Source organism: Sciurus carolinensis, chromosome 17, assembly GCF_902686445.1.
Source record: "Sciurus carolinensis chromosome 17, mSciCar1.2, whole genome shotgun sequence".
NCBI classification, from domain to species: domain Eukaryota; kingdom Metazoa; phylum Chordata; class Mammalia; order Rodentia; family Sciuridae; genus Sciurus; species Sciurus carolinensis.
The window spans coordinates 18,102,585-18,112,881 of record NC_062229.1 but is presented as its reverse complement, the minus strand read 5'-3'; the positions used below and the strand labels follow the sequence as shown (position 1 = coordinate 18,112,881).

Here is a 10,297-nt window from a genome sequence, read left to right as displayed (position 1 = left end):
CCTTGGTCATGGGTCAGTGTCTTCATCAGAGTGCCAGAGATGTCCAGCCCTGTGGACAGGGTGGAATGGCCTGCGTTGTAGAGAACCATGCGTTCTTCCTTTGATGGGGAACCATCCAGAGCACAGAGAAGCCTCCACCCTGGGCAGCCTGGTGTGGACTGCAGGACAGCCGAAAACTCTTGTCCCTGCCTGGCCGTGACAGGTCCTGGGTAGTTGAGACCCTTCCCTCCCTGCATCCTGTTTTTCTCTGGTTTTTACTCTTATTTTGATTGAGAACATCCTCCAGTGGCTGCTTGGGAAAGGGTACATGGTTTTGAAAACTTGAGACCCCAGAATGTTTTATTTGAGCTGCTGGGTTGAAGGGCCTCACTTGACGTGTCGTTGCAGTAAGCCCCATTACAGAGCATTCTCGTGTCCTTAAAGAGTCCTCAGTTAGTGCTTGCTGGATGAAGAAATGCATGGACAGGTGCTGGGGAAGACATCTGAGGCTCCATCACCACCTTGTCTGTGGATCAGCTGATGGACCATGTGAGCGAAGGGGAGAATGAACCGTGACACCTGGGGATCCCCTCTAGTTTCTGTGGATTTTTTCCTTTGAGTACAGAGTTCTAGCACCTTCCAGGGATCTCTCTGCTGGCCCATCCCAGCAGGATCCTTCGTAGTGTGGGATGGGAGGGCTTCTGCTGCTTCAGAGTCCCAGGAAACAGGCCGTCTTAGGGTGTTCTGAGAGGGCAGAGGAGTTCTGCCCAGGGACACGTGCTTAGAGAAGCTGAGCAGTGCATTCCTGGGGACGTGCAGTCTGTAAGTGGCAGGGCTGGCTTTGGAGCTGGGAGTGGAGTGTAGGCCTAACTGCAGAGACTGCAGCCTTCACCAGAAACTGTACAGCCTGAGGGTCACACAGCTGCTGCTGGGCTGAGGGTCCCGATGTTTCGACTGGCCCTTCTGGGCTCTTCAGTGTACCACTGAGCCTCATCCCAGTCAGCTGGCAGCTCTGTGGCCACTGTCTCCTGGGGAAGAGGGCTTCTGGCCAGGGACAGAGTTCTGGGGAAGGGGTGAGCCGCTGGACCCTGGGCCCTGCCGGTTTTGGTCTGTCCTATCTTTCTGTGGCCTTTCCTTCTACCCCCACCCCTACTCTTTCCAAGATCTTGGAACCTATAGGAATGTGTAGGTTCCATGATCTGAGGTTGGGCAAAGAGTGTCCAGGCTGTGAAGACCACTTGGCTCAGGTCCCTGCGTTTCCTTACTGAAGTAGGGAGAGCGTAGGAGAGGGACACTTTAAGCTGCACCCTGAGCACTGCCCTGGGCAGAAGGTCTTCCCCCACTTGCCCCTCCCCGTCACTTCTCTTCAGGCACGTGCTGCAAGGGCCTCCCACCTCCCAGCTGCCGCCACGTCCTGCCAGCTTTACTTCCACCGTATAACCCACCTCCAGGGCTCCTCCCATCCCCACTGCTGTCAGTCTGCCTAGGGCCACCATCAGTTCTACACTGAGGGACTGCTCCCAACAGGTTCCTAGACCCTATCTTGGACACTGAGACCAGAGGGATCCCTTAAAAATGCAAGTTAGGCTAGACATCTTTCTTGAGGGAGCAGCTGCCAGTAAAGAAGCATTCAAATCCTCTCCCACACGTTCTCTTTTGCTAAAACCAATACTTGAGGCTGGGTACTCTGTTAAAAAAGGGGTTTATATAGCTCACAGTTGAAATGACTGAAAGTCCAAAATTGGGTGGTCCTATCTGTTTGGCCGCTGGTGAGGGCCTTATGGTAGATCGTGTCATGGGGGAGTGTGCGCAAGAGGGAGAGATCACATGATAAAACAGAAAACCAGAGAGAGGTTCGTGGTCACACTTGCTCTTTTATGACAGTCCATTCTCTTAGGAGCTTACTGGGGACCCAGGAGAACTACATTACTCGCTTCCAAAGGCAACGCCCCGACAACCTGATTGCTTGCACTAAGTCCAACCTCTTAAAGGTCCCACTGCCTCCCGACAGCACCACGCCAAACACTGAGCTTCCAACACATGCACCTTTGGGGGTAAACTGCACTCAGACCACAGCACCCATGACAGGTCTTCCTTCTGGGAACAACCTACTAACTGCCCCTCGTCCACTGGTGTCCCCTCTGTACCTGCTCTCTGTCCCTCAACCTGCTGGCCATTCCCTGGAAAGTTCCCTGGAGCCCCTTTAGTTCCACTGTTTTCCTCACTGCAGGAAGCGTCTCAGAGGCTGCCTCTCTGATGGGGCACCCCTCTCCATCTCATGTTGGCGTCGGCATCCTATCCCAGTGCTTAGCTCAGTGTCTGGGATTAGGTGAATCCTGACAGGGTAAAGCACTGTGTCCCTCTCTCGTCATACATTCCCCAAGGCAGGCCCAACCACGGAAGCTCAGTTAGGGTGAACAGGTGTGAGCAGTTCCCCCTGGCTGTGTGACTAATCTGTGACCTGTCCCTCTGTCCAGGGACTGAAGGTGGCCTTGCAGATTCAGAGGGTGGTGACGCCGGTGCCCACGCTGGGTCTCCCCATCCCATGGGTGGCCAGGGCTTCTGGTGAGTGAGTGATGTACAGCACGTGTGGCCGCAGGGCCTCAGTGTTCTGTGTTTTGTCCAGGACTTGTGACCCATCCCATCTTCATTTCCTGACTGTGGGCACTGCCGAGACACCAGAGGAGAGGCAGTACAGCTGCCCCCATTATTTGACTGTTCAAGGGGAAAGGTACTTTCTGAGATTGTGGGCTGGGACCCTTTCTTTTTTTTCTGTTAAGAGATAACAGGACCATTATTATGCGAGGTCATGCATGTGTTAATTATCTTGAGTTAGCCAGTCCACAATACGTGTGCATGTTTCAAAACATCAATACACCAGGAACACATATAATTTCTATTTCTCAGTTAAACAAATAAAAAAAACTAAAAGAGAGGGCTCAGATTTGTGAAGCATTGAATTACTTTTTATAACATAAAAAGTTACATTTTATTTCTGCGTAAGCAATTTATCAAGGGTACTTTGAACACCATTAAGTTCTTGACTATACGACGATGCTAATTTTGAAAATTATGATGAATTTTTAAATGAAGACCTATGTTTTAATGACTTGAGTTTTTAAAAATGAGATTAAAAGCCACATCTTCTGAGAAATGAATAAAGAAAATTAATTCAAGTAGATAAATAACATTTTAGCAGTAATAGCAAGGTATTGGTTTCTTTCCATCGGCCTTCCAGTGAGAAAAATAAACTGTTACCAATATCATCCAGTCTTGTGTTTGGACAGGTTGCAATTCTGTGTTGCTCTTCAGTTTATCTGTGGTTAAGTCTTTTGGGCTGGGCTCCACCTCCTCCCCTTCCTCCCTCTCTCCTGCTTTCCTCCCTCCCTTCCTGGTTCTGGGGTGGAACCAGGGTTTCAAAGCACCCTACCACTGAAGGACACCCCGTCCTCCTTGTGACTTCTTTACAGGCCTGACTGTGGTCCTGTGGTGAGGTGGGAGCTGGGAAATGACTACAAAGAAAACACTGGCCCTTCACCCACAGAGCTCACAGTCTGGACGAGCCGAGGGGTTTTCAGTGAAGACCAGGATACAGTGGAAGCACATGCCACAAGGACTTCATTTTGGGCACAGGAAGGAATTCTGGGAAAGACAGATATTTAAACTTAAACCAGGGCTGGGGGTGGTGGTGTACACCTGCAGCTGCAGCTACTGGGGCAGGTAGGAGGGCTGCCTGTGTCCAGAAGTTCGAGGCCAGCCAGAGAAACAGTGAGACCTCATCTCCCTCCAGAGTAGTATAAAATAAACATAATAAAATCAGGTAAATAGAATCTTAGACAGGGGTTTCTCAACCACAGTCCTCCTGCTTTCAGTCCTACAAATTACCTTTGCATGATTCCAACATCCCTGGAGTTTTAACCCATTCCAGCATCAACACCAGTGCAAAATCTCATCTAAGTATCAGCTCAAAAAAGTCCCACATCTCTTCAGCTAAATCCTCTAAATCAGGTATGAATGGAAGTCGAGGTGTGGTCCACGCCATCTGGACTTGTGAAACCGAAGACACATTGTCTGCTCCCCAGGTACAGTGCTGGAGCAGGCACAGGTGACTTCCTGCCCAGAGGTGGCAAACCGAGGAACAATGGGGTCATGGTTTCTGGCCAAATTCAAAGCCCCGCAGGGCAAATTCTGGGATTTCCAGGCCTGAGGATAGTCCCCTGTGGCTCAAGGCTCTGTCCTCCGGAATTCATTTCACTTATGTTCCCTCAGATAAGTGGGGAGGGTCGAGCCACTGGTTGGGTACACAGCCTGGGTAGTAGTGAGCCTGGCGATAGGACCAGCGTCCAGAGGATGGACGAGACTGCCCACTGAGGCGCAGCACCGAGGGAGCTGGGAGGAATCTTTGACTGGGGTGCCACCAGCCTGATGGAGGAGACCGTGAAGGAGGCTGGGGCGTGGTCGCCAGAGCCCTGGAGAGGGGCTCCAGAAGGGTGGGATGGCCGAGCCCCACCGAGGAGCAGGCCACCTGCCATCCTCGCTCAGTCAGTCCTTGGGGTCGGGGAGGTGAAGGAGTGGGTGCGGGGGTGTGATAGCCCACCACAGGGAGTGAAAATGAGAAGCAGCCAGCAGGAAAGCGGGGTGTTGTGGCTCCGACTATGTCCCCCCGAAAGAAGATACATTGGAGTCCTGGCCTCCAGCAGCTGGGCATGTGACCTCATTTGGAAACAGGGCCTTTGCAGATGTGATCAGATGAGGTCATGAGGGTGGGCCCAATGCAATGTGACCAGCTTCCTAAGGAGGGAGAGATACCAAGTGAGGGCACAGGGAGAAGGCGTGCGAGGCTGAGGCGGCCACCAGAGGGCGCTCTGCAGGCCAGGGAGTGCCAAGGTGCGCAGAGCCACCAGAGGGGGAAGAGGCAAGGATTCCACCAGAACCTCAGGGGACTGGCCCTGCTGCCACCCTGATCTTGGACTCAGGCTTCCAGAACTGTGAGAGAAGACATTCTGTAGCTTGAAGCCACTCAATTTGTGGTACTTTGTAACTGTAATGACAGCCCAGGACACTAACACGGGTTGGATGAGGCACAGGTTTACATACTCGGAGAAGCTCCCATCAGGAGGGAGAGGCCCAGGGAGCTGTCTGCTCTCCATTACTGGCCAGAGGGAGGGCTGGTATCCGGATGAAGCTGGGTAGGAAGGGCGTGATTGATCTGTCCCCTGCTTCGGCTGTCCTGGGCAGGATTAGCCCCACAGAGCAGAGGATGACATAGGGACGTGACCAGGCACTGACCCTCATGCCTCGGCTCTTCTCCCCCAGCTCTGCCTGCTCAGGACCCTGCCTGGCTCCAAGAAGAGGAGGAAGCCACAGCTCCTGGGTTGCTGACCACCTGTTCCCAGGTAAGTGAGAAATCCTCGCTCCAAAAGATAACTTCTGTGCTGGAGAACAGCTTGCCCCCTTCGAGTGACCTCCTGGACCTTCTCCACCTGCAGCACCAGGAGCCAGGCCTTTGCCCTGGTCAGGGGCAGCCCAGGAAACAATTCCCCATCCTCATTCAGACCCTCCGCAGCCTGCTGAGCACCAGGAGGGAAAACAAAGCCAGAGCTGTCCTTGCTTCATGGGCTTTGTGGTCTCGGGGGACGTGGGTTCAGTCGTTTACTAGGTACTTCTCTCTTGTCTGCAACATGCTCAGGTCTGCTGGGCCCCGGAGCTGGCAGAGGGTAAATCTCAAGGCTTCTTGGCTGGTCATGGAGAGATGGGTCCTTTCATGAGGTAGAGGTCTTTTACCAAGGGACATAACCTCATGCTGCTGCTAGTTAGGGAGTGGCGGGTAGATATAGAAGAGTTTTAATTTTCTTCTCTTTTGCATTTGGTGCTGGGGCTAGAACCCCTGGCCTTGTGCATGCCAAACATGTGGGCTGCCCCTGAGCTGCACTCTAGCCCCTAAGAGTTCTGATTTTGAGGCCTGAGCTGAGGGGCAGCTGGAGATCTCAGAACCCCATCTGAAAACCCCATCTGAAGACCCCATGCTGAAGTCTCCCTCTCCCTGCCAGCTCCACCATCCTGTTGAGACTGGGTGGGAGAGAGGGGTGTCCCTGGCTGAGCTGGAATGGGTGTGTGTTTTAGGAACCAGTTTCCTTTGCGGATGTGGTGGTGGTATTCACCCCAGAAGAATGGGTGTTTCTGGACTCTGCTCAGAGAAGCCTGTACAGAGATGTGATGCTGGAGAACTATAGGAACCTGGCCTTCGTGGGTAAGCTGGCCTTGTTGCCTTCTCACGCAGCCACCATGGGTTTGAGAAACGGGGTTTGGGAGATCAAGAGGCAAACAGGCCAGGCTGTCCCCATGCTGCTTACAGCGGCCTCCCCATGGAAGTGAATGTCTGGTCTCTGCTTTGTCTCTCCGTGATGTCTCTGAGCCAGGCCCTGGGTTTTGGGGACCAAGGAGTCCCAGTGTCCTCTGCGTCCCAGTGGGGAGGCTTGACTTTGATTCCTTAGTGAAAGAGCTTTGCTGTGTCCATCAGGATTCAGGCATGCTTCTTTGCTGTGTCCATCTCTAGAAGCTTAAAGACTTTGGATCATCAGTCCTGGGGTCATGGCAGGGTGTGGTCACCCACACTGTGCATCTTTTTTCCCACAAGCAGGAGATCAACTATGCAAACCCAGTACGTTGTCCCACTGGGAGCAAAGAGAGGAGCTGTGGAGCACTGGGAGAGGAGTCTTCCCAGAGACCTGTTTAGGTGAGTCCAGGCAGACCCCGTGAGCAGCTGTGGGAGGAAAAGGGGCCTGAGACTTGGAAATTGTCAGCGGGGAGGCCTTCTCAGTGCCCTTGAGTGGGAGGGCTGTTTGGTTGAGCTCCTTCAGCAAGTCAACCTTTCCTTTCTATCTTTAATGCTTTCCTCTGCTTTCAAAGGACTGTCTGTCCCGCCTCCTTCGTGTTTACTCTTTCAAGCATGTGTTTCACCAGTACCTCCCCACTGTACATTCTTGCTGATGTTTTCCTTTGACCTCAGGCCCGGTCTTCGTGGAGTCCTTTCTCAGCAGATCGTCTGTGAGTCTGACCTGTTCCTGTGATTACATAACTACACATAGTCAAATGCCATCCATAGTTTTGCTTTGCTCTCTGATATGTTCTTCCTCCTTGCAATATTCTTCCTATGTTTAGGATCAGTATTTGAAAAAATCCATACTTGCCTTGCTTACTCTTTACAAATTTTTTAAATAACTTATTTATTTACTTATTTATACATGGTGCTGAGAATCAGACCCAGTGCCTCACACGTGCTAGGCAAGCGCTCCACCACTGAGCCACAACCTCAGCCTGCCTTACTTACTCTTTTTGGTCGTCTTGATCCCACAGTTTCTTTCTCTGGGCCTTTAATTCTTTTATTCCCTAATTCATTTCAGGACCTCACCTTCGACCCCAAGAATCAATTCCTAGCCAAGATATTTTTGTGGGCATTCCATCCATTGGCACAAATCAGGTAAGATTTACAGGGATTACTCGTGGACCTCTGTGGTAGACAAGCGGGGGTTGGGTAGGGTAGAAAAGCAGCCTGAGAGCCAAGAGAGACTGTCGTTCATTTTTTGAAGTCAGTGAATGTCATGAGTTGGGGGGAAACTCTAGATTAGATTAGGACTTGTGTCTTGGGACTGGGGTGTAGCCCAGTGGTAGCGCATGTGCTTAGCATTTGAGAGACCCCGGTACTGGAGAAAACCCTTGTGTCTTCACAGAGTTCCCATCCGCAATCATTTTCACAGATTGGTTGCAGGTATTGAGTATTTGAAACTTAAATTTCATTTAGACAATTCTGAAAAGCTCTGATCTAAGAAACCCCAGGAAAGTAATGAAAAGAGCGCTGGTGGTGGAGGAGTGTCCACTCTGTTCCACTCGGGGACTGAGTGGATACACTGCACTCAGTTTACACGGGGAAGACCACCTCTGAACGCGATAGAGCCCTTGGCCTTCACGTTTTCCTCAATCAGCAGGAGCAGCCGCAGCCTGGAGAAAAGCGCCGTGAGTACGGGGAGCCGGGGAAGCCCTTTAGTACTGCCGAGCCACTGCTTCAGTACCAGACAGCTGCTGCGGGCGAGGCCCCCTACCCACGGCAGAGGGCAGGCAGTCCTTCCTCCAGACCACTCACCTGATCACGCCTGGAAAAGTCCGCGGCGTGGATAAAACGTACGCATGCAGCCAGTGTGAAAAGTCCTTCCGATACAGCTCTGACCTCCTCAGGCACGAGAAGACTCACACCGCAGAGAAGTTCTTCGAGTGCCAAGAATGTGGACAGGCCTTCAAGTATTCCTCGAATCTGCGGAGACACCTGCGAACTCACACTGGAGAGAAACCCTTTGAGTGCGGTCAGTGTGGGAAAACCTTCACCCGGAACTTCAACCTGATTCTGCACCAGAGAAACCACACGGGAGAGAAGCCCTACGCGTGCAAGGACTGCGGGAAAGCCTTCAATCAGCCGTCCTCTCTGCGCAGCCACGTGAGGACCCACACTGGAGAGAAGCCCTTCGAGTGCAGCCAGTGCGGGAAAGCCTTCAGGGAGCACTCGTCGCTGAAGACGCACCTGCGGACCCACACCAGAGAGAAGCCCTACGCGTGCAGCCAGTGCGGGAAGCCCTTCCGGACCAGCACGCATCTGAACGTGCACAAGAGAATCCACACGGGGGAGAAGCTGTACGAGTGTGGGACATGTGGTCAGGTCTTGAGTCGCCTGTCCACCCTGAAGAGTCACATGCGGACTCACACGGGAGAGAAGCCCTACGCGTGCCAGGAGTGCGGGCGAGCCTTTAGCGAGCCCTCGTCCCTCAGGAAGCACGCGAGGACGCACACGGGCAAGAAGCCCTACGCGTGCCAGGAGTGCGGGCGAGCCTTCGGCCAGTCCTCACACCTCATCGTCCACGTGAGGACCCACTCTTCGGGGAGACCCTATCCGTGCAACCAGTGTGAGAAAGCCTTCAGGCACAGCTCGTCGCTTGCCGTGCACAGGAGGACCCACACGGGCAGAGAGAGCGTCCGGAATGGCGGCTTGCCTCCGTCAGGGCCTCAGCCCTACGGGGCCTTGTCAGCTAGCTCTGGGTTTGTAAAAGGGTAGACATTTGGGCCGCCAGTGCTTCTTACACTCGTTAGCCTGTGTCTCATCTTGCCACGTCCGGCAGGTGAAACCAGCCCTGGCCTATTTATTCTTGTTACACGAAAAGAATGAATTTCTACTATACAAGACATTGTTGAGGACACAATAGGACAGAATGGGGGTGGGTTTATTTATTTTACCACAAACCCCTAGCGGATACATTTGTTATGTCAGTTTATGCAGACACTTCATGGGTGGTAGAAGGCAGTGTACCATGTTCTACGTAAGCCCCCTGGATCTAGCACGTTATTTGTGTAAATACACATTTATAAATACTGATTTCTGATCTGTCATCTACTGAGAGGGATATGTCATACTCTCCCACCATGGAGGTAGAGTGCTGAATAATCCTTGTACTTCTGTCAGGTTTTAAGTGTATGTGTATATTTTGAAGCAATGGAATTAAACAGAAGGCTTTTGACATTTTGTGCACTTCCAGTGAATCGTTACTTTTATAAACTGACCATGTCCAGGAGTGGTGGCTGTTGAGCCCTGCACCCCATGAGGGCTTGCTGTTACAGACTGCAGCCTCTCCAGGGGATCTGCATCTCTAGTCTTCTCAAGGACACCTCGAGGTGGGTACTGCGTTCACCCCATTAAACGAGGAAGCAGGGCTCAGTGGGCTGCGGGGAGTACTGAGGCCACCAGGCGAGGGGTGGGGAGTGGCTCTCTCCACAGTGCTCCGAGTGGCTGGTTTCCACTGAACCTCTTCTCACTGTGCTGTTTCATTTTAAAATACCGTGTTTGAGGGATGGTTTACACCAGAGTTCATAAATCTTAGTGCTTACCTTGATGGGTTTACCTGTGTCTACACGACTACTACCCCATCAAAATATAAATGCTTCATCGTGCAGAGGTTCCCTGGGACACGCCCCCCATCAGTAAGCCCTGTCCCCAGAGGTCACCACTGCTTCTGCCACATGAGATCTCTTTTTCTGTTCATGGAAATGGAACCCACGCAGCCCTCTTCACTTCCACTTAGCATAACATAACGTCAGTGAGGTTCATCCACGTTGCGTGACAACACGTGGCCAGTGTTGACAGCGCGCTGTCAGCTGCTCTGATTCTCCTCGGGCCTTGCAGGTGTGAGCTGCCTCGGCGTCCCCGCCTTCACGTGGCGTCCACCTCCGTGGCTGCCTCCACCGCCCATGTAGGCTGTTTCTGCTCCACTCTGCACGT

General features: G+C 52.5%; 1 protein-coding gene across 1 annotated transcript; it reads left to right on the top strand.

Moving 5' to 3' along the window:
• Positions 1–277: 277 nt before the first annotated feature.
• On the top strand, positions 278–9,541 carry LOC124968444 (zinc finger protein 333-like). Its single transcript, XM_047530906.1, is given in 8 exon segments — positions 278–528; positions 2,457–2,544; positions 5,296–5,375; positions 6,103–6,229; positions 6,620–6,715; positions 7,383–7,459; positions 7,965–8,088; positions 8,091–9,541. Coding segments are annotated over 8 exon segments (1,590 nt in total). The 5' UTR covers positions 278–519; the 3' UTR covers positions 9,080–9,541.
• Positions 9,542–10,297: the final 756 nt, after the last annotated feature.